This window comes from Anolis sagrei, chromosome X, assembly GCF_037176765.1.
Source record: "Anolis sagrei isolate rAnoSag1 chromosome X, rAnoSag1.mat, whole genome shotgun sequence".
Classification (NCBI taxonomy): Eukaryota; Metazoa; Chordata; class Lepidosauria; order Squamata; family Dactyloidae; genus Anolis; species Anolis sagrei.
The window spans coordinates 43,418,173-43,441,152 of record NC_090034.1 but is presented as its reverse complement, the minus strand read 5'-3'; the positions used below and the strand labels follow the sequence as shown (position 1 = coordinate 43,441,152).

The 22,980-nt window shown below is 43.7% G+C and overlaps 1 protein-coding gene across 2 annotated transcripts; it reads right to left on the bottom strand.

The window, feature by feature from the left end:
* Positions 1 to 46: 46 nt before the first annotated feature.
* Positions 47 to 22,980, bottom strand: RFC5 (replication factor C subunit 5). Of its 2 annotated transcripts, XM_060785466.2 has the most exons (11): positions 22,815 to 22,955; positions 12,910 to 12,974; positions 9,726 to 9,862; positions 9,184 to 9,263; positions 8,368 to 8,441; positions 6,635 to 6,794; positions 4,786 to 4,867; positions 4,412 to 4,541; positions 1,884 to 1,961; positions 1,241 to 1,295; positions 47 to 433 (listed from the first exon to the last, which is right to left on the bottom strand). In XM_060785466.2, the coding sequence occupies exons 1-11, from the start codon at positions 22,883 to 22,885 to the stop codon at positions 337 to 339; spliced, it is 1,029 nt and encodes a 342-aa protein (XP_060641449.1). In that variant the 5' UTR covers positions 22,886 to 22,955; the 3' UTR covers positions 47 to 336. The 2 variants fall into 2 exon arrangements, with proteins under 2 accessions (XP_060641449.1, XP_060641450.1); XM_060785467.2 differs by lacking the exon at positions 12,910 to 12,974 and having other exon boundaries at positions 22,815 to 22,980.

Genomic DNA, 22,980 nt, shown 5'->3' with positions numbered 1-22,980 from the left:
ATCCAAGTCTTAATTGAGACGAAGGAAGTAGGAGAGTGGCCATATATAAAGAAGCAAGAGTTTTTAATTTTGCATTCTGACAAACAGAGCTGAAACATTCAAATCACTGCTGGAAGACTGGGGAAAGCAATGTTAACACAGGCCTGCCATTCGGTTCAGTCCACTAGTTGCACCGAAAGGGAAGTTGCCGATCACCACAGACCACAGGCACTTGCATTCCAGCCCTCTAGATGCCGTCGGGCCACAGCCCTCACCAGCAATGCCCGTGGAGGAGAGTACTGAGAGTTGCAGTCCGCCAGTTGCTACGGCAAGTGCAAAGCACTGAAAAGAGCTTGATTACGCTTCTGCTGCAATGAGATCTCTGGTGACCTGGAAAGCACCCACAAGAGCCCCCAGCTGGATCTTCTCACTTGTCCCCGCAGCTAGACGATGCCTGAAAGAGAAGAGAGGAGGAAGAGTCTCACAGCTGAGATATTTGCATTGAAAAAACCCTGCCTGATACCCAGAATACCCCACTAAGGTGATAAATCAGTTCTGGGATGGAGGAAGGGGTGTGATGGATAAGCCTGCTAAAAGTATCTCTGCAACATATTTTTGTCAAGCCACCTCACTATGTAGACCAGGCGTAGGTAAACTCCAGCCCTCCAAGTGTTTTGGACTCCAACTCCCACAATTCTAACAGCCTCAGGCCCTTTCCTTTTTAGCGGCTGAGGGGAAAAAGGAAGGGGCCTGAGGCTGTTAGGAATTGTGGGAGTTGAAGTCCAAAACACCCGGAGGGCCAGAGTTTGCCCATGCCTAATGTAGACCCTACTTGCAGAGCCAGGCCAATCTTGCTTTTTATTTCAGGCAGTTTAGCAGCCTTTGTGGCACAGAAAAACATCTTGAAGTTCAACCTCATTCTCTGTACATCCCTTCCCTGATTGCTTGACTCATCCCTGCCTCGACTTATTTCCAGATAATGCAATACTCTCTACAGCAAAAATACCACGTTTTTCCTTTTTCCAACTTTAGTTGACAGTTCTTAAATAATATACCAACGGAAGTAGGTGCAAACCATGTCTGCATTACCCTAAATACTCCATTTTAAAAGAAGATGAAAAATCAGGTATTCCAGATCTAAGAAAAATGCATACAAAGTCCCACAGCTCTGAAGCAGCTACATTCAGTCTGGGAAAAGAGCTCTGTGGTGGAAGATAAAGCTGTGCCTCCAAATAGAAGCCTTATCTCCCAAGACACTTACTCAATATCTGCCATCTTGATCAGCAACTGGATTCGAACAGATGGTGGAAAGTCAACTGCAGGGTAGAAAAGGCAACACCAACAATGCTTGACAAAGGACTGTAACAACTTCATAAATATAGTAATTTTACAAATTAGCCCTCGCCTATTGATTTTTAACTGGAGAGGCATGCCTGCCCTGATTTTTTTTCATTCCACAAATCCTAGCTGTGCCTTAGTCCTGTTCTCCTACCTGTTATTCCCTGTAGCAGTGATACCTCAAGAAAGCTTTCTCCTGGTTACTAGACTTTCCTAAAAGTTATCTGACAAATCAGAGCTGTCCCCCTTTATTTGCTCCTACGAAGCCCTCCATTTGGAATTTTGTGACTTGAAAATCAACACTGCACACAGAGGGAAGGAATTAAATAGTATAGAACAAGACTACTTCTTGTTTCTCCTCTCTACCCACAAAATTCAAGACATGGGTTTCTCTCCATGTCTGGAATACAACGAGTATTTTTGCAGTAGATTTCGGCAGTACCACCAAAACTTTGGGTCCTATTCCAGCCACGCACCCTCCTCATACACTTAAAAGCCAAAACACGTGGCATGATCTACAACAGAACACAGCAAATGGTGTACTTCAAACCCAAAAGCACGTTTACCTCTGTGGACAAACAGGTGGATTTCTGTCAGAATATCATGCAGTGCCAAGCCCTTCAATGTCTTCAGCTCCATAATATCTGAGCAGAGCATCAAGGTGATATCTACGCCAACAGGATGCTTGCTAATGCAGACAGCGACTAATTGAATGCCTTTCCCAGCTTATGGAAGGGGGTGCCCATGGTAACCTGTATTGCCTTCAAGGAAAAGGCATGTTCTGAAAGCAAAGGCCACCATCACCACATCTGCAGGAGAAAAGAACTGCAGAGGCAGAGATGGAAAGAGAGAACAGTTGCTCTGAAGCCCCCCCCCCAAAGAATGTACTTTCTTCCAACACTTATAGACCACCTTTCTGCCAAAACACAAGGTAATCTGCAGTCTAAAATAGATTTCAAAAAGAAATGATCCAAACAGAATCTGAGAGATATAAAAAATAGAAGGGAGGACAAAGCAAAGATAAAAATATAAGCAAGTTCAAGGTACCATATATTTCAAGCTCTTACATCAGTGATGGTGAAACTCTTAGAAATAGAGTGCCCAAACTGGGGAGGGAGGGGGTACTCCGGGGGGGGGGGGGTGGCAAGCGGGGGGTGGGGGAAGCAAATGAGCAGGCAGGTGAGCAGACAAATGGTGAGCAAGGGGTGGGCAAACGTGACTAAGCCGGTAAGCAAATGGGCAAGTAAGGGGGTGGGTAAACAGGTGAGCAAGTGAGTGGGATGGTGAGCGATGGTGTTAGGGACACCACCACTGTCCTACATAATGCCATTATATAATAGGACTGCAAGAGGTAGTTCTGGGAGAGAAAGAGCCAAGTATTAGTGAGTCCCAGCTGGGCTGCTGGAGCAGACCTCCCCGCCACACCTCTCCCTGTCATGGAGACCAGGAGGAACAACTGCCATCAGAAGCGGCTGTCAACAGCTTACATATTCATACTGCTGGCAGGAGGGGCAAAGAGGAATGCAAACGTTCTGGTGGCAATTACCACACAAGTTACAGAAGACAAAGGAGGTGTTCACTGTTTCAAAAGTACAGCTACAGAAGACGGCAATATGCCAGCACATTTGAGAGTGGTTGCACCAGGACTTACTTTTAAGCAGAAATGCACAGAATTGAGCTATGGTTTATTATTTATTATTATTATTAACTTTATTTGTACCCCGCTAGCATCTCCCGAAGGACTCGGTGCGGCTTACAAAGGCCAAGGCCTCAACAAAACAATAGCATAACAATACAATTCAAAGCAAATCAAAAACATTAAAGCAATACCAGTAAAAACAACAAAACATTACACCATAACACAATAAAAACACTTTGGTAAAAGTGTTATACACTTTGGTAAAAAGGAGTCTAAACTAGTAAGAATTATATCAGATCATCCTCACTCTATTCCATTCCCCTTTACCTCGGCCACTGCTGAACAAAGCTTGGGATCCTTTCCCAAGTCAGAATTCAGCCTCCATACCACATTAAAAATATGACCTCACAACCTCTGAGGATGCCTGCCACAGATGCAGGCGAAATGTCAGGCGAGAATGCTTCTAGAACATGGCTACACAGCCTGAAAAACCTACAAAAACCCATAAAAAATATGTTCCCTGCCCCTTGCTATAGCAACTTGGAAATAACAGGTGACCTCTGTATTGTTTCTAATGGTCTGTACCTTTCTACCCATTCCAAGAAACCACAGGTCATGCTTCTAAACCAGTGCTACTTATCACTATTACTGTCTGAGGACGCAAACTCAGACTTCCTCTGCAAAATGGCCTCAGGCAATGGGCATAAAGGAGAGCCATCAAGGACAGCAGAGAAGGAGAAAGACAATTCTGATGCTAGAGCATAATCCAAAATGATTTTAACAGATTAGAGAGCTGGGCCCAAAGCAAATGAATTCCAATAGGAATAAATACACAGTACTACACTTAGGTAGGAAAAAAGAAATGCACAGAGATAGAATGGGTGACACCTGACTTGAAAGGAAAACTGATCAATTAAAGCTGTGTTTTGAAGCCTACTGGTCCATCCTAGAGCACACCCATTAAATTAATTGTTGAGTGATGACTCAATTAGCTAAGTAAACCCTACTGAGTGAATGTATTTACTCTAGCTGTGACTAAATAGGATTCAAGCCTTAATACCATTAATGGCCACAGGACTATGACAGTGGGTGACTGGCAGAGCTGGAGCAATTTAACTGCAACACGAAGTTGCTGGATGCACTTGTTTCTCCAGTAACCAAGTGCTAACTAGGATATCCAAACAGTGCCAGTGACAGGGAACACCTAACAGACATGTAGAAGTGAAACCTACAACAAGTCCAACTCATCCACATTCTCTGCTGACATCGTGAACCAATGCTGCTCATGAATCTCAAGAAGCTGCTTCCTTTAGTTTAGATGCACCTATGAACAATCTAAAAGCTGTGCTGCCACAAGGTAGCCACAGGACAGATTCTTAGGAACACGTGCCAACTACTTGGAGCCAATGCTGGCAGTTTCCTGGACTAATTCCAAAACAGGGCTCCAAAGGATACTGTGATAAGCAGCAGTGAAATCTTGGTTCAGCATCCAGTCAAGGATGTTAGCAATGTCCGACTTGAGTGGCTGCCCGGTACAGGTGTAAACTGTCTCCTCGGTCACCTTTCCAAATGCCATGTTTGTACTCTGCCAAGGGAACAGAAGAACAGTCCTTGGGTCAATTGTTTGCCCACTTAGAATCAGTTGCCAGTATAGGGAGGAAGACTATATAGATGGCTTGCAACTGCTTAGACTGCGACTCCCCTTCAGCCCTAACAAGCATAGATCACTGTGAGGGATGATGGGTGATACAGTCCAACAACATTGAGCGAGCCATATGTTCCCTGTATTACAGAAAGGATTCCTGGTAGAAAAATAAAAATACACACACCTGTAAAATGTTCAGAGACCGGCGCATGTCACCGTTTGATAGTGTCACCAGTGCCTTCATTCCATCATCACTTACATCAACTCTGAAAGAGAAAAACACAGGCCTACATAGTCAACCAGGAACAATTATTTCATACAGCTATTCTACGCTGGGGGCTATGCTATCCCTCCCCTAGACCCAACACAAGCTATCTTCTCTTCCAGCTGCCAGAATATGGCATCGGATTTGTTTTTCAAGGCGTTCCACAAGTTTTCTACCAAATTTCAATTGAGAGATTTGCAGTGACATCCCAGTCATATGGTGGGAGAGGAGTCACATTGATACACTTTGATTATGAATATGAAAAAAATAAGCCAGACCGGTTGGAACATCTTTTAGTTGGTTCATCTATAGCAGTGGTTCCCAACCTTTGGTCTTCCAAGTGTTTTGGACTTCTGTGCCCACAATTCCTAACAACTGGTAAGAGGGCGGTGATTTCTGGGAGTTGAAGTCCAAAACACCTCGAGGACCAAAGGTTGGGAACCATTGATCTACAAGTAATGTCTAGTTTCCTTAAAACTTAATGATTCCATAAAACTCAAAGCACCACCAACCATATGCTTGTGGGGCTATAACTAAGCATAGCATGACTGAAATTCTCCAAACCAAGTGGATAGAGGGGGCAGGGCATTTGTACAGAGATGAGAAACAGGATCCAGACAGTCAAAATGTCTGACTTGAGTGGACAGTCCTGTTCCACATCTTTATTAATGACTTAATTTGGGGTCCTCAGGTGTTTTGGCCTTCAACTTCCAGAAATCCTAACAGCTGGTAAACTGGCTGGAATTTCTGGGAATGTAAACCAAAACACCTGGGGACCCACAGGTTGAGAACCACTGACTTAGATGAAGGATTAGAAAGTATGATCATCAAGTTTGCAGATGATACCAAATTGGAAGGGAGAGCCAATACTACAGAAGACAGGAGCAGAATTCAAAACGATCTTAACAGATTATAGAGATGAATGGCCAAAACTAACAAAATGAAGTTCAACAAGGGACAAATGCAAGATATTCCACTTAGATGGAAAAAATGAAATGCAAAGATACTGAATGGGGGACAATGCCTGGCTCGACAGCAGTACCTGTGAAAAAGATCTTGGAGTCCTTGTGGACAGGAAGGTGAACATGAGCCAACAATATGACGCGGCAGCTAAAAAAGCCAATAGGATTTTGGCCTGCATAAATAGGATTCTAGTGTCTAGATCCAGGGAAGTCATGCTATTCCTCTATTCTGCCTTGGTCAGACCACAACTGGAATCACACTGTGTCCAATTCTGGGCACCACAATTCGAGGAAGATGTTGACAAGCTGGAATGTGTAGAGGAGGGTGACTAAAATAATTAAAGGTTTGGAGACCATGAATCCCTATGAGGAGCAACATCTAGAGCTGGGCCTGTTTAGCCTGCAGAAGAGAAGGCTGAGAGCAGACATGATGAGAGCCATGGATGAGGAGAAGTCATACGGAGGAGGGAACAAGCCTGCTTTCTGCTGCCCTGGAGACTAGGACGTGGAAAAATGGCTTCAAACTACAGGCAAGGAGATTCCACCTGAACATGAGGAAGAACGTCCTCACGGTGAGAGAGAGCTGTCCAGCAGTGAATCTCTCTGCTACGGCGTGTGGTGGAGGCTCTTTCTTTGGAGGCTTTTAAACAGAGGCTTGATGGACATCTGTCAGGGGTCTTTTGAATGCGATTGTCCTGCTTCTTGGCAGAATAGGTTGGACTGGATGGCCCAAGAAGTCTCTTCCTACTCTATGATTCTATGAAAAGAGAAGATCAGTAATATCTTTCTTTTGTCTTTCTACTCACTTCTCACGCTCAATAACATGCTTCAATCGGGGAACCATAAGCTCTGGTGTCAGAGGACCGAAGCGGAATCTGGTGCACCTTGACTGTAAGGCCGGGATGATCTTGGAGAGATAGTTGCAGATCAGGCAAAAACGAGTATTTTCGGTGAATTTTTCTATTACTGGAAAGGCAACACAGAAGGCAGAATCAGCTTACTGAACACTCTCTGGTGATGATAAATACATTCATGATGCAGATAAAACCTTTAGCAGAGGTCTTTCTGTGGGCACACTGATACATCAGTGAGGTGGGCAGCTACGAAACTTCCTTGGTGGTGCATTTCCTAGTCTTGGGAAACTGTCTTTTCACAATGAGATAGACCTTCTCTCTTTCAAAGCATCCTTTTAGTCTTCCAAATGTTTCATGCATCTTGTATTATTCTGTGCATTTTAGCTTTCCTCCTTCCATTTCACATTTTAATTGCTTTATTCTTTTTGGAAATCATGAAATACAATCATGGAAATATGGTGAAGAGCATCACATAAATGTTCTGATTTGGTATTACTTAATACAGCAAAACACAACCCAAAGGGTTATGAAAAATTACCTCTCTCCAAAATTGCTCACACCTAGAATCCTAAAGTTGGAAGAGACCCCAAGGGCATCTAGTCCAACCCTATTCTGCCATGTAGGAAAAGCACAATCAAGCACCCCTTACAAATGGCTACGCAGTCCCTGCTTAAAAACCACCAGATGTGCTAAAGGAGTTGATAGACAGCCCTTGAATATAATCTGGAAGGCAGCAAACAACATAAAATGGGTCTTCTCAACTGGGACACCCTAGTTCTAACATGCCCTCTTCTCAGAGGCCCCACCGATGCCAATATTGATGCAATTCTGCTACCAGGTCAATGTGGTTTTTAAATTAAATTTGGGGGCTAAATGATTTCATCCAGTTTGCTCATGTGTCCTGGTCAGTAATTTTTTAAATGGTTGTAATGATTCTGGTTTTAAGAGATGCATGATTTAATTTTCTTAAATGCTCCTGATTACTCGACATTCATTTGACTGTACACTGCCCTGAGATCCTTGGGTATAAGGTGAGATATCAAGATTTAAGAAACAATAATAAAACTATCTAGAAATAAACATAATTATGATTAGTGCATTGACCTAAAAACACATCATGACAAAGCAGATCCCATTACATGTAAATAAAAACCTTTAGAGTCTCATAACCTGCACTCTCCCTTCCTAAGATGGACTGAGGACTGATCCGTTCTATGGAAATAAGCTGTGGCCTCCTCACAAAGCAGGGGCTTGTTTATTCAACCCTAACAGTAGAAAGAACCACATTTCCAATCAAGGGATGAACACATATTTTATATCCCACCTTTCTCCCAGCACAGAACATGCAGTTTACAACTGTTTAAGACAAAGCACAACTAAAAAAATAATTGATATAAAAGTTAAAACAAACCACAATTTTGTTTAGAAAACACAAGTTAAAAACAGTTGAAAAAATAAATTTAAAGCACAATAATAAAAAAAAGCTTGCTGCTAAGTTGTGGGAGGTATAAAGCCGTGTCACATAACAAGATGCCCAACACTCCGGGGACCACAAAACAACACAGGTGAGCTGGGACACCAAACAGCCATATTATGTGGCAAAACAGGACTAACCCAGGAAAGTGCTGCCCACCAGAGCTATGGTGTGTCTGCACCATGGCTCTTGTGGCATGTGGCAAACTTACCCCGCCTGAGGGCATTCTGTGCTTCCTGTGTCATGGCATCTGCTTCATCCAGAATCACCAGTTTAAAGCCTTTCCTAGTAAGAACGAGAAACAGTCAAATGAGCTGAAGTCTTTGAAATGCACACAGAGCTTTAAAAACCCAACATTGTCAAAAACAATCTAGCAGCAAGAAAGAGAGGTACCAAGTCAGGAAAGAGATCACTGAATTCAAGGAAAGCTATCCTCTGACAAAGTCTATGCATTGAACCTGGGACCAGTCCTAATAAAACCAGCAACAGGCCCCTGAGGCACTTGAGTGACAATGGGGAAAATAATAGATCAACCTGGCTGCATCTTTCAGATAATTATTCTGCCTACAAGGTTAGTTTATTCCATTCATTGTTACCTCTGAGACTTTTGGGAAGTGAAGTTCAACAGCACCTGGAGGGCTAAGGGGTGGAAGCTAGTGGGCAAGAGCATAGAAACATTTTATTGTTGAATTATTAGGAGTCCAAAGTTTTTACTGCTGACTTGAAAATCCAGGTATGATTTGCAGCTAGATTCCTACGTACCACTTGCTCTATATTCAATGAGGTGGGCGGGGAACAAACTCCAATGCCTAAAATACACTGGTACTTCCAAGGCAAGCTTTCCTTGAGAAAGGGTTGTTCCCTCTGCCCCACCACTTCATACTACGTAGATGCCTTAAAGGCATGAGATTAGTATCAGAAGCCAGGCAGTTGGGCATTTCACAGTTTAGAACAAATAAAAACAGAGACATTCTACCTGCACTATCTTCTGGAGGAAAGAGCCTGGAGGGCTCTTCAGGGCACTTACTTAAAAATGGTCCTTGTGCTGGCAAAGCTCAGGATAGGTCCTCTGACAATGCCGATACCTCGGTCATCTGAAGCATTCAGCTGAAGAGAGAAGCAGGTGGTATTAATATGTTCTGAGCAGATATGAGAATAAACATAATAATGAGGGGAGCAGCTGCAGAAGCCGAAAGGCTATTGCATTCCTCTACCAAATATACAAGAAATATTTGCAGTTGAACAGGAATGAAATATTTAAAGATATCCCTAAATCACTCTTGTATTTAAGCATTAGCCTGGCAAGTAAGCATGCAACCCTCGGGTTTAGAAAGACTGCAGTTCGATATAGAGGTTATTAGGGTATGAGGAATAAAGGATAAGCTCAATAAAACGTTCCCTGTGTACAGAATAAGCAAGAGAGCAGAGCTCAGGTGGGGAACTTGCAGCCTTTTAGGAGAATTCCTACCACTCAAAGCCCTGACCTTACTAGCTGAGGTTGATGTCTACAGTCCAAGGCATACATTCAATAAAGCTAGTATAGAGAAGGCAAATAATGTTTTCATTTACCTCTAGAACCATGGAGTTGAATTCCTTGTCTTTGTAAAGTTGTTTAGCACAAGCCAAAATGGTGGAAGTCTTGCCAGTCCCTGGAGGCCCATAGAAGAGAAGATGAGGCAACCGATCTTCGCTGATGAACTTCTGAACTGAAAAGGTGGGAAAATTGAAATTGCACTTCTGCACAATTTTAGCCAGAAAACACAAGCAGAGCTTGGAAGTAACAAATCAGAAGCAACTTGTTGATTGGCAAGTTTTGATATTTTTTCTAGCAACAACACAAAATGCCACTGTTTTGTCTCTCAAAACAGTGGCGGATTCTGAGGTTGTGTGCCTTAAAAGGAACCCATCATGTGTTTTTCTGTGCAAGACTAGTTCAGGAGCAGGGGTTCCCATTGCCTTCCTCTGAGGTTGAGAGAGAGTGACTTGCCGAAGGCCACCTCATAGCTGAATAGGGATTCAAACCCAGGTCTTGAGAGTCATAGTCCAACAGTCAAACCACTACATCACACTGGTTCTCAGTGGAGGATTTCCTGATTATTCACTAAGGGGAGATGGCTTGGGGGAGAAATGTCACATGGTTCAGTGTAGCTTCCACACTATACCACCCTACCTAGTACAGCCTCTGAGTCATGACCACTACTAAGGACCTCATCAGATGGGTGTAGAGCTCCATTTCCATGTGCTGTGGAAATGGAACCTCACAGGAACCCCATAGAAGCTATCACATGACGTAAGGGAACTTCCCGTGGAACTCCATGGGGTTCTGTTTCTCCAGCGAATGAAAACTGATCCCTACACCCATCTTCAGGGGTTGAGTGTTGCCTGCTTTAAGATGGGTAACAGCTTTAAGATGGGTAACAGTTCTAAGCTGGGAGAAAGCGAGGGAAAGACTGGCATCGATGCCATACAGACATGAGATGGCTTGCCATCCCACAAGATAGGGAAAGAAGGGAGCGTGGTAAGATGGTTCCTTCACTTTCCCCCATCCCCCCCCCCACTCCATCTGATGAAGTCCTTAATGTTACTAAAGAGTTGAAGCCCGAGAACTCATCAAAGTGTCTGCTTAAGGGACACCAAAAGCCAAGCACATGAGCCTTCTTCCTCCACCCCATGCAGGTGCTGAGCTCCAGGATTAAGGCAACAGATAACAACAGAGATGCCAGGTGCTGGCAGATCAGTGGAGCCAAGGTACAGGAGGGTGACTGCTGTAAGTAATATAGGGAAAAGAACGGCTTTTATAATGGCAAAGAGCTAGCTGGGTTAATTACCCCACTCTGAGCCAGCATCATCTGCTGGTGGTGCCTGACACCACACTTTTCCTGCTCCCTTGTTTCCCCTCCTCCACCAGTCATAAGGGGGCGGGGGATCCTTGACTAAGAGACCACATAACATATTCCGCCTCTTCCCTTCCAAGCAGAAGCCCATTGTGGTGCTTGGGTGCGAGTTCATGCTGTTCCCACCCCCGCTGTTTGGAGCCTGGCAATCAAGGCTGGCCAACCCCTGCAGCGGGAGAAGCTCTTGTTCCCTGAGCACTCAAAGTGGCCTGGCCGGAGCCATTCCCCTATAATTGCGTGTCTGTATGTGTGCCCATGCACACATGTGTGTGAGAGAGCGGGAGGAAGGATTCAGAGGCACGCAATTTAAAAGCAGCAAGTTGACTTTCCTCACCCTCTTTTTTTAAAGTAATGAGCAAAAATTTCCCAACAGTAACAACAGGTTACTTTCAATAGCGCTTATAATGAACAACAAAATGAGCTCCTTTTAGAAAATAATGTTCCAGGCTCTGCACTCAAGAGTGTTCACAATTGAAAATAATGGCTTACAATTCTGTAGGCATGATACAAAAGGTAAAATGAAGAAGGAAGGAAGAAGAGAACAAGTAGGTATCAACCCTTACATCGGATTTCAACAACCTCCAGATGTGCTCAAGGGGGTGCCAAGTGAGGGCAGGCAGCCTTATATCTTATGGCAGCTTCACAAATAAGTCCCGCAACAGTGTGTGCACACATACACACACAGCTCGATTAGCCTGTGGGAGCTAGCAAAGGAGGGATAAAGTAGCCGAATGTTTTTCTATGTTGGGTGGGAAAAGGACCCTCTATAGTTACTGGGGTTAGGGGCACAGGGCCCCTGCCAGACTGAAAAACCGCAAATAAAGAAATTGCTCTTTTCTTTATGATGTCTTCCAGCACAACATAATGGTCAACTTCTACTGGAAGGTGGCCACAGAATCGCACTGGAGTACATAGAGATTCCCAAAGACATGTTCTTTCTTGAAATCCCTAGTTGCTCCAGAAATACTAGAGGAACAGGTAACAAATGTGGAAGGATGACTGTAGGTTTATGTTGGCACAGAATCACTCCACCAGCTTGCCTAATTGCTTGGCATGGATTTCCAAGCTAAAGTTGCAAAGAAAAGATACTGAAGGATCAAGTGGTGAGACTCCCAAGAGGTGATGAGTCAACATGAAATTGGTCAAAACCAACAGAAATAAAAATCTGCTTGATCATGAATGAGGCAGAGTGCTAGTATGTGCTAGCAAGCAGAGCTGCTCAATTAATTGCTTTTGTTTGTGACTTGCTTATTGGGACATACCTAGCAAGAAGGTCCCAGACTAGCCAGTTCTAAGCCAAAAACAAAGCAGGGCTTGTGGTTCTGCCTTGTTTTCCCCCACAGAAGCTTGAATTCAGACACTGCAAGAACCAAGAAAGGGACAGAAGGTCCGTGGTTTGTTTAGCTACTCTTGCTTACACAATCCAAATGGGAGCAATCAAGCAGCATATGTCAGCATGCCTAGCTGTTCACAATAAGCAAAAATTTGGATTTATTGTGTTTTGTGACCACAGCCAAAGGTTTATCACAACATCCAAGGTAATCACCCCCTTTGGGCACCTGTACTATAATGTACTGACAGATAACAGAGAGGAAATGGGATGCTTCCTGTGCCATGTCACTCTGACTTTGTATATAGCTCTTAGTCCTGTTCCCTCGCTTTGTTTGAAAACACATCTTATGATTACAACAGGTATTATAGGCTAAATAGCTCTTCGTGTCCTTTCTACTTTTAGAGAAGCTCAAACAGCATTCATCTTCCTTTGGGGAATATTCATTATCAGGAACATTCTAAGAGGCAACTGTGCCAGTATTTTAACAGGATGAAGCAAAACATGCTGCAAATATTCAAATACTTACTGGTGCTCAGAATGTCCTGATGAGAAATCAGATCATTTAATGTCTGAGGCCGGTATTTTTCCACCCTGGGGATAAGAAATAATATGGCATGTGTTCTGCAAGTAAAGAGTCCAGCTCTCTGTACTTGCAAATATTCTCTTTTATATTTGAGATACTTAAACAGATAAAACAATGGAATGCATTTCAAAACTAATGAGAAAAGCCTTGTCACATAGTGCTGGAAACTTTTCATATTCAAAAGCACTCACAGCAGTTCTTAGGCGAACAACATACACAGACTTAATATTTGTTAGCCAGCCTATTAGTATTAACAAAACCAGATAAGCTGGATTGTCCAGCCCTGCATTTGCATCATGTTATCTGAATGAGACATGTAGAATAATCACAGGATGTCTTAAACCTACACCTGTTGATAGACTCTATAACCTAGCTGGCATTGCCCCCCACCCCCAATGTGTGATGGGAAGTTGCTGCCAACTGTGAGAGAAATAAGGTTGAACACTGTGAAAGCCACCCACTGCATGGCTATCAGCCTCCTCCCAGTAGATTTAAATCAAAGAAAAGTTTCATGAGAACCACCACTCCTCTTAATGTCCTTCCAACAACAGCAAGAATATTTCTGTGGGCAACAAAATCAGGTAATTCTAACTGGATGGCCCCCCACAAAGGTCTTCCTCCATGGGCCAACCAAGAATGGGCAACTTGGAAGTCCCTGAACAGACTCAGAAGTGGAGTGGGCAGATCAAAAGACAACCTGGCAAAATGGCACAGAACAGAACAGTGGTTCCCAACCTTTGGTACTCCAGGTGTTTTGGACTTCAACTCCCACAATTCCTAACAGCTGGTAAGCTGGGAATTGAAGTCCAGAACAACTGGAGGACCAAAAGTTGGGAACCACTGACCTAGAAGGATCCTCCATCTTGTGCAACTGTGGAGAAGAACAAACAACTCAGCATCTGTATGCTTGCCCACCATGCCCTGCCTCATGCACAGAGGAAGAACTGTTTAAAGCTGCAGACAATGCAGGCACTGTTGTTTGTTTTTGGTCTAAAACTATTTAACTGCTTGTGATCCCTTTATTTTATCCATTTTGGTTGTTGTTTATTCATTTAGTCACTTCTGACTCTTCATCACCTCATGGACCAGCTCATGCCAGAGCTCCCTGTCAGCCGTCACCACCCCCAGCTCCTTCAAGGTCAAGCTAGTCACTTCAAGGATAACCTCCATCCATCTTGTCCTTGGTCAGCCCCTCTTCCTTTTTCCTTCAGTTTTCCCTAGCATCATTGTCTTCTCCAAGCTTTCCTGTCTTCTCATTATGTGGCCAAAGGACTTCAACTTTGCCTCTAATATCCTTCCCTCCACTGAGCAGCCAGGCATTATTTCCTGGAGCATGAACTGGTTGGATCTTCTTGTGGTCCAAGGCACTCTGAGAACTTTCCTCTAAACAACAGTTCAAAAGCATCTATCTTCCTTCGCTCAGCCTTCCCTATGGTCCAGCTCTCACATCTATAGGTTACTATGGGGAATACCATTGCTTTAACTATGTGGATCTTCGTTGCCAGTGTGATGTCTCTACTCTTCATTATTTTATTGAAATTGGTCATTGCTCTCCTCCCAAGAAGTAAACCTCTTCTGATTTCATGGCTGCAGTCTGCGCCTGCATTAATCTTTGCACCTAGAAAAACAAAGTCTGTCACTGCCTCCATGTGTTCTCTCTCTATTTGCCAGTTATCAATCAATTATCAATCAGTGTGGTTGCCATAATCTTGGTTTATCAGTTTTAAACTTATTTAGTTATGCAATGCTTTTGACACAAAATAAATACATATGGGATGTATTTATTAAAAATTTTAGGGCAACAGTCAGGAATGGAATAACGGTCCACAGTTCAATATCTACCACCTCCAACTAACTCTGAGAAAAGACCCATTTGAAACCCTGAAATCCATGGTAGCTTGCAATTTTCCTACCCCAAATGCAAACCACATGCATTTGGGATTTTTTAAAACATGCAAACTGAATATACCAATGCCGCAGTGTAGTATAAAGCTGCTTCCTATGGAATCCCTCCTATAGTGGTTTAGTCCAGGTCTACACATATGGCAGAATAAAGAGGAAGACAGAGGCAATATAATTTTGGAACATAGCATTGTGGGGTTTGCAGGAAGGGTTTATTCAAGAGTTCTGCAAGAAGCTTTAAATGAACAGAGCTGCCTTCACTGTTCACTGATTTCTGTTTATGCAGAGATGTTGGCTCTGCATGGATAATCCTGATAAAAAAAAATCACCAGCCCAGACTCCTACTGCCAGAGTAATATAATGGGACATTTTTATCTCATAGCAGATTACAGTTGAACATTGCAATCTACAGCTTAGCCGCTCAAAACAACTCTCCTGTAACAGACCATAGCCACAACACACCGGTACTCCCTCTGAGTGCCCCCAGCTGGCTTCGACATTTAATGAATAGCTATCGGCCAGCTACTCTGGCCCCTTCTACTCTGCTATAAAATTCCAGATTATCTGCTTTGAACTGGATTATATGGAAGTGTGGACTCATATAATTCAGTTCAAAGCAGATAATCTGGATTGTTTGCTTTGATTATCTAGATTATATGGCAGTGTAGAAGGGGCCTCTGTGTCACAACCTAATCTAACAAACAAGACTGAGAGAGAGAGAAATTAAAAGTAACATACATTAAATAATTGGAATAATCAATTATCTTCCACAGCAGTTTCCCTTCCTCTATTATTATGCTCAAACAATAAGAACTTTGCCTGCCAGTGAAAGGAAAGCATGAAAGGGTCATTCTGGCCTCTCACAAAAGGGAGCTCCAGAGGTTGGGAGGAGTACTAAACCCCCTTCCACTCAGCTGAATAAAATCCCACATTATCTGCTTTGAACTGGTATCTATGGCTGTGTGGACTTAGATAACCCAGTTCAAAGCAGATATTGTGGGATTTTCTGCCTTGATACTCTGAGTTATATGGCTGTGTGGAAGGACCCTGAGAAGACTCTCTCTCATGATGCGGGACTAGGATAAATCTTTTCCATGAGGACCTTAAAGTTCAGACAGAATCCTAGGGGAAGGCCCCTCTTTCAGATAGTGTGGCCCTGAGCCATACAGGGCTTTATAGATCACAGCTAGCTATTTGAATTGTGCCCAAAAATAAACTGGTAGCCTGTTAAGCTGTTTCAACAAGAGTTGACTCTATGACTGGCCCTAGTTGACATTCCAACCAGAGCACTCCCAAACATTTTCCAAAGGCAGCTCCACATAGTGTGTTATAGTAGTCCAGATAGGACGAAACCAAGGCATGTGTCACCACTGCAAGATCTGATGTATCAAGGAAGAGGTATATCTGGTGCCCTAGTTTTAGCTGTATAAATGCACTCGTGACCACAGCCGAAACCTGGGTATTTAGGCTCAGAGTTGAATTCTGGAAAACACACGCTGCAATCCTGGGCCCCTGCCACACAGCTGAATAATATCCCACATTATCTGCTTTGAACTGGAATGTCTGGCAGTGTGGACTCAGATATCCCAGTTGAAAGCAGATATTGTGGGATTTTCTGCCTTGATATTCTGGGTTCTATGGCTATGTGGAAGGACCCCCAGGATTTCAGATGAGTGTCAGTAAAGGCTGAATCCATAGTCATTGATCTGCCTTCTGACTGACCAGGGATGCAGCTACACTGCAGAAATAATGATGTTTGACTTCACTGCCATGACTTGCAGTTTGACATGGTCTTTCACCTTCTCTGCCAAAGAGCACTGATGCCTCACCACATTACAACTCCCAGGTTTCCACAGAATTCGCAGCTAAAGTGGAGTGAGGCTACATTAATTCACAGTGTAGATGCTACATTGATCCTACAGAGTAGATGAGGCAAGACAGAGATCTAGTGTATATCTGTCTTGCCTCATCGGCCTCAGGCAGTATCTGATTTCATGTTATCTGCTTTGAACTGGATTATATGAGTCTACACTGCAAAATAATCCAGTTTGAAGCAGGCAATCTGGATTTAGAAACATGGGGCCTAAGCCAACCATGAGGGAAGCTATAGGCAAGTGGTATTTAATATCAATTGCATGACATCTGAATTGTATTTTTATTGTATTTCACTTTGTCATCATGACACAAATATTTAATTGGGCTCTTTTGGTTTAATGTTTTTAATTTTCCTTGTTTTAAAACGTTAGCGGGTTCTCTTCCAGCAGGCTGACCTGCCTGGTGGGAACAAGGAATAGAGCTTTCTCCTCAGTGCCCTCCCCCCCCCCCCCCCGACTGTGGAATATTTTACCTGGCGAGAATAGGGGAGCCCCCACCCTAGAAAGTTTTAAGACGAATCTTAAAACCTGGCTCTTTCGTTGTGCCTTTGGTGATTAACCACACAACCTGATATTGCCATGACCCCTCAACGTTTGTCCTGAGAGTACACCCCCTCTTTGCCTGTACAAAGACTCCTCTCAACCTCATTCCTGAAGAGTTTCTCCCACACAAATCTGCTCCACCCCTATCTCACCCCGTGTTTTTAGCCTTAGTATCTTATTCTGTGCATGCGGGCCACTGACTGTTACTGTGTTACGAATGATTTTATTTTAATTTTATATTGTTTAATGTCTTATGTAATTTATTTTGTTATTGTTTGCGTTTTGATGTTATTTATTGTATTGAGTTTTTGGGCTTGGCCTCATGTAAGCCGCCCCAAGTCCCCTTTGGGGAGATAGTGGAGGGTATAAATAAAGATTATTATTATTATTATTATTATTATTATTATTATTATTATTATTAGAACCATGAATTTTAAAATCACATTCTATGTTGATTGTGCTTTCAATTCTTGTTCCATAGAAATAGAAATAAATTTTAATGTGTGCTTTTTTTAAGGAACACTTTTAGTATCATGCTGTATTTGATTTATCATATGTCTTTTAACTCCTTGCTGCTAGGCAGGTAAAACAAAAAGTATCGTTGTTATACTATGTAACAAAATTTGAAAATATTTCTGTTCCTAGTTTGAAAGTGTGAGGTCCTTACTTGAAAGTTGTTGTTCTACTCCAGAAACTTTGTTTTTGTGGCTGCCACAAAGTATGTTGAATTGGTTGAGACTCGATGATTACATATTGCTTGAAAAACTAATGCAAAATGTGCTGCAGGATATCCCTCCTGCAGAAACAAAGCTTGGACAGTTTAATAAACTTTTCCCATGTTTTTTTATGATAGAACCAATTAGGAAATTATATTACGCAGGAACAAAACAGGTGTTGCAGTGTGATTATTAGCCACCTTGAGTCTCAATGAGAAAGGCAGGGTAGAAACAAAGCTGCTGCTGCTTCTCTTCTTCTTCTTCTTCTTCTTATTATTATGATGTTTATATCCCGCCTTCTTTCTCCATACGGAGACTCAAAGCGGCTCATAGTTTAAAGTGTTACAATACAACTTAAAATATACAATATACAACTATTTTTAAAGTATTAAACATCATTTTTATTTATCGTGTCAGAAGCTAATTGAGAATACAGTTATAATGTATACAAAACCAAAAAGTTTAAAACTTGGTATTATACTATATTTCCTTTGAACAGAAGCTGGCCACTTAAAAGTGTTTCTGGTGTTGCTGTAAAAGGTCTTCCGTTGTGCATGTCGCAGGGCTCAGACCGCATTGTAGTAAATGGTCTGTTGCGTGCTCTTGTCCACACTCATATCGTGGACTCCACTTTGTGGCCCCAGTTCTTGAAGTTAGCTCTGTATCTTGTGGTCCCAGAACGCAGTCTGTTCAGAGCCTTCCAAGTTGCCCAGTCTTCTGTGTGCCCAGAAGGGAGTTTCTCATCTGTATCAGCCACTGATTGAGGTTCCGGATTTTAGACTGTTATTTTGCACTCTTGTTTGCTGAGGTGTTCTTGCAAGTACTTGTTCGTCCTGAGGACGTGGAGGAGGCCCTTGGGGCTGTGCTGGCGACCACGTCGGCTCTGGACCCCTGCCCGTCTTGGCTAATTAAATCAGCCAAAGGTGGTTTGATTGATTGGTTTGTGTTGATCATTAATGTATCGTTGGAGCAAGGGATTTTTCCATCTGGGCTAAAACAGGCTGTGGTCAGACCACTCTTGAAAAAGACCTCCCTTGACTCCACGGTCTTGAACAACTATAGACCAATCTCCAACCTTCCTTTCTTGGGCAAGGTTTTGGAGCAGGTGGTCGTCTCTGAGCTCCAGGGTTTCCTGGATGACATCAACTATCTGGATCAGTCACAGTCTGGCTTCAGACCTGGCCATGGCACTGAGACAGCTTTGGTCACCTTGGTGGATGACCTCCGCAGGGAGCTGGACAGGGGGAGTGTGACCCTGTTGGTTCTCTTGGACATCTCAGCGGTTTTTGATACCATTGATCATGGTATCCTTCTGGGACGACTCTCTGGGATGGGCCTTGGAGGCATGGCCTTGTCGTGGCTCCGGTCCTTCCTGGAGGGTCGATCCCAGATGGTGAAGCTGGGAGACACCTGCTTGGACCCCTGGCCTTTGACCTGTGGGGTCCCGCAAGGTTCCATTCTGTCTCCCATGCTTTTTAACATCTACATGAAACCACTGGGAGAGGTCATTCAGAGTTTTGGAGTTGGGTGCCATCTCTATACAGATAACACGCAACTCTACTACTCTTTTCCACCTAACTCCAAGGAAGCTCCTTGGGTGCTGGACGAGTGCCTGGCTGTTGTGGCTGTCTGGATGAGGACAAACAAGCTGAAGATAAATCCCGACAAGACAGAGGTCCTCCTGGTTGATCGTAAACCGGATCAGGATATAGGATGGCAACCTGTGTTGGATGGGGTTGCACTCCCCCTGAAGTCACAGGTTCGCAGTTTGGGTGTCCTCTTGGATTCATCACTTATACTTGAGGCTCAGGCGTTGGCCGGGAGGGCCTTTGCACAATTAAGACTCGTGCGCCAACTGCGACCATACCTCATGAAGGCTGATCTGGCCAGGGTGGTCCATGCCTTAGTCACCTCCAGATTGGACTACTGTAATGCGCTCTATGTGGGGCTACCCTTGAAAACGGCTCAGAAATTTCAGTTGGTCCAACGGGCAGCGGCCAGGTTGTTAACTGGCGCTCCTTACAGGGAGCGATCAACCTTCCTGTTTAAGGAGCTCCACTGGCTGCCATTCATTTTCCGGACCCAATTCAAGGTGCAGGTTCTTACCTACAAAGCTCTGAACGGTTTGGGACCTGCCTACCTGCATGACCGCATTTCTGTGTACGAACCCACACAATCTCTTCAATCATCTGGAGAGGCCCTACTCGTGCTCCCACCTACATCGCAAGCACAATTGGTGGGGACGAGAGAGAGGGCCTTCTCGGTGGTGGCCCCTCAACTCTGGAACTCACTTCCTAAGGACATCAGGCATGCCCCAACTCTGGCAGTCTTTAGGAGGAGCTTAAAAATGTGGTTATTCCAGTGTGCCTTCCCAGAATAATGAACCCTTAGCATTATGTCCTCTAAAGCACTTTATACTGATTTAGGACTGCTTGTACGTTTCCACCATCGCCCCACCTACTCTATCTTGTTCATGCCCAGCATTATTTTTTTATTTTTAATTACATTTGGCCCAGCCATAGATTTTAAATGTGTGTTCTGCTATTGTTCTAATGTCTGCTAATGTTTATGCTATTTATGTATGAGATTTATTTTAATTGCTTTGTATTAGTATTTGTATTTTGCTTTGTATTGTGGTTGTATTGCTTGTTTTGATGTATTGTGGACTCGGCCTCATGTAAGCTGCACCGAGTCCCTTGGGGAGATGGTAGCGGGGTATAAATAAAGTATTATTATTATTATTATAGTACTTCTGTAGATCTTAGGAAGCCGTTTCTTAACTTAAGGCGTTGGCATGCTGGCTGATATCCAAACAGAGGATGGGTGGGCCAGAGATGTCCTTTCATTGCTGGCTGCTACTTCCAACGGATACCAGGTGGTGCAATACCAGCCAAATACTATAATTTCTCCATTGATGTTGGGCATAGGCATCTTGTGATAATATGACATGTCTCATTAAGAGTCACGTCCAGTTTTAATGTGGTGGGATTGGGTATTCAGCAACTGAGCAACAAAACACGAGGGCAGATGTCTTGGCATGGCAAGAGGGACATGAGAAAATCCTCCCCACAGAATAGTAACATATCCAGACATCTTTGTAGACAGCTCATTCTCTCACACCAGAAGTGACAAACAAACAGACCTTTTCAGGACCAACTATGACAATAATCGCAATTAACATCACAGACATGTCAGCTGCTAATAAACAATTGCTTTATGAACTATGTCAAGATTAAACATCATTAACATTAAAACAATTCAATAACAACAACAGGTGTTCCCTCAGGATACTGAGCAGTAATTGCCACAAAGAACAGAGGAAAGTATCCATGCCTCAGATTTTGTCCTAGGGTCCTTCCATACAGCCATATAATCCAGAATTGCAATTTCTCAAGTCTCTCCAGACTAAAAAAAAAACCCCTAGAATATCAAGGTTGATAATCTCACAAGATTTGCTTTGAACTGGGTTACCTGAGGGCCCTTCCATACAGCTACAGAATCCAGAATATCAAGGCATAAAATCCTACAAGATCTGCTTTGAACTGGGTTATGAGTTCACACTGCCATATATTCCAGTTCAAAACAGAAAAATGTAGAATTTTATTCAACTGTGTGGAAGGGGCCTGAGTCCACACTGCCATATATTCCAATTCAAAACAGATAATGTGGGATATTATTCAGTTGTAGGAGGGGCCTGGGTTATATGACTGTATGGAAGGGCCTTGAGGAAGCAGACTAGGGGCCCTTCTACACTGCCCTATAACCCAGAGCTTGTAAAACAACTATCCCAATGACTGCATAACATTGAGCCATGGCCATTGAAGTGTGGCGTCATTCTACAGTGTAAATGCAACCCACAAAGTCAGGCTCTGAGAGCCCTTCCACAAAGCCCTATATCCCAGAATATCAAGGCAGAAAATCCCACATTATCTGAGTGTGGACTCAAATAATCCAGTTCAAAGAATATATTGTGGGATTTTCTGCCTTGATATTCTGGGATATAGGGCTGTGTGAAAGGGCCCTGCAACATTCCTGCTTCTTGGCAGGGGGTTGGACTGGATGGCCCATGAGGTATCTTCCAACTCTTTGATTCTATGATTCTAGGAAACTACCTTGCCTTCCCTAGATCAGGAGAGGTTGGGAGCTTGGTAGCAACCAGTTATTGCTTTAGTACAAAAAAATCACCACACAGCCATTGTGTGGTCCCTTCCACACAGCCCTATATCCCAAGCAGAAAATCCCACAGTATCTGCTTTGAACTGGGTTATCTGAATCCAAACTCAGATAATGTGGGATTTCCTGCCTTGACATTCTGGGATATAGGGCTGTGTGGAAGGGCCCCCAGAATATTAAGGCAGAAAATCCCACAAGATCTGCTTTGAACTGGGTTACCTGAGTCCACACTGCCATATATTCCAGTTCAAAGCAGAAGTGCAGGATTTTATTCTGCTGTCTGGAAGGCCCTAGAGCAGTGGTTCTCAACCTGGGGTCCCCAGATGTTTTTGGCCTTCAATTCCCAGAAATCCTAACAGCTGGTAAACTGGCTGGGATTTCTGGGAGTTGCAGGCCAAAAACATCTGGGGACCCCAGGTTGAGAACCACTGCCCTAGAGGATCAAGTGGCCAGAACAACCCCGTGGAGTCACACAGGCAAGTGCAGTGAGAAGGGCACTCTGCACATGGTTGAGAACACCCTTGGCGCTGGAGTAACAGAACAAAACCTCTTCCATGAAGTAGTTTCAACAAGCAAGAGGGCAATCATTCACCAGGCCCCATGATGCTAGCCAACGAGACCCGTCCCTTCCGCTTTATACCAAGGCAAGTTCGCGCTCCTCGCGGCCACCGTCCGCTCTGAGGGGCCCTCCATCTCGGCGGCACTCTCCATGGCGACCACCCGTTTGCTGTTGGCGCCAAAACCCGCCACCTCCTCCTCTCGCGAGACTTTGAGACCCGGGCGGGTTTCTTGTGCTCCTCGCCGGC

Bases quoted from the DNA above. Each gene is read 5' to 3' on its own strand.
- RFC5 (XM_060785466.2), bottom strand. From the start codon at position 22,885: ATGGAGAGTGCCGCCGAGATGGAGGGCCCCTCAGAGCGGACGGTGGCC. The intron at 12,975-22,814 runs GTATAAAGCGGA...TCTTATCCCCAG, and splicing joins AGGAGCGCGAACTTGCCTTG to GGTGGAAAAATACCGGCCTC. The intron at 1,296-1,883 runs GTAAACGTGCTT...TCTACCCTGCAG, and splicing joins CCACCTGTTTGTCCACAGAG to TTGACTTTCCACCATCTGTT.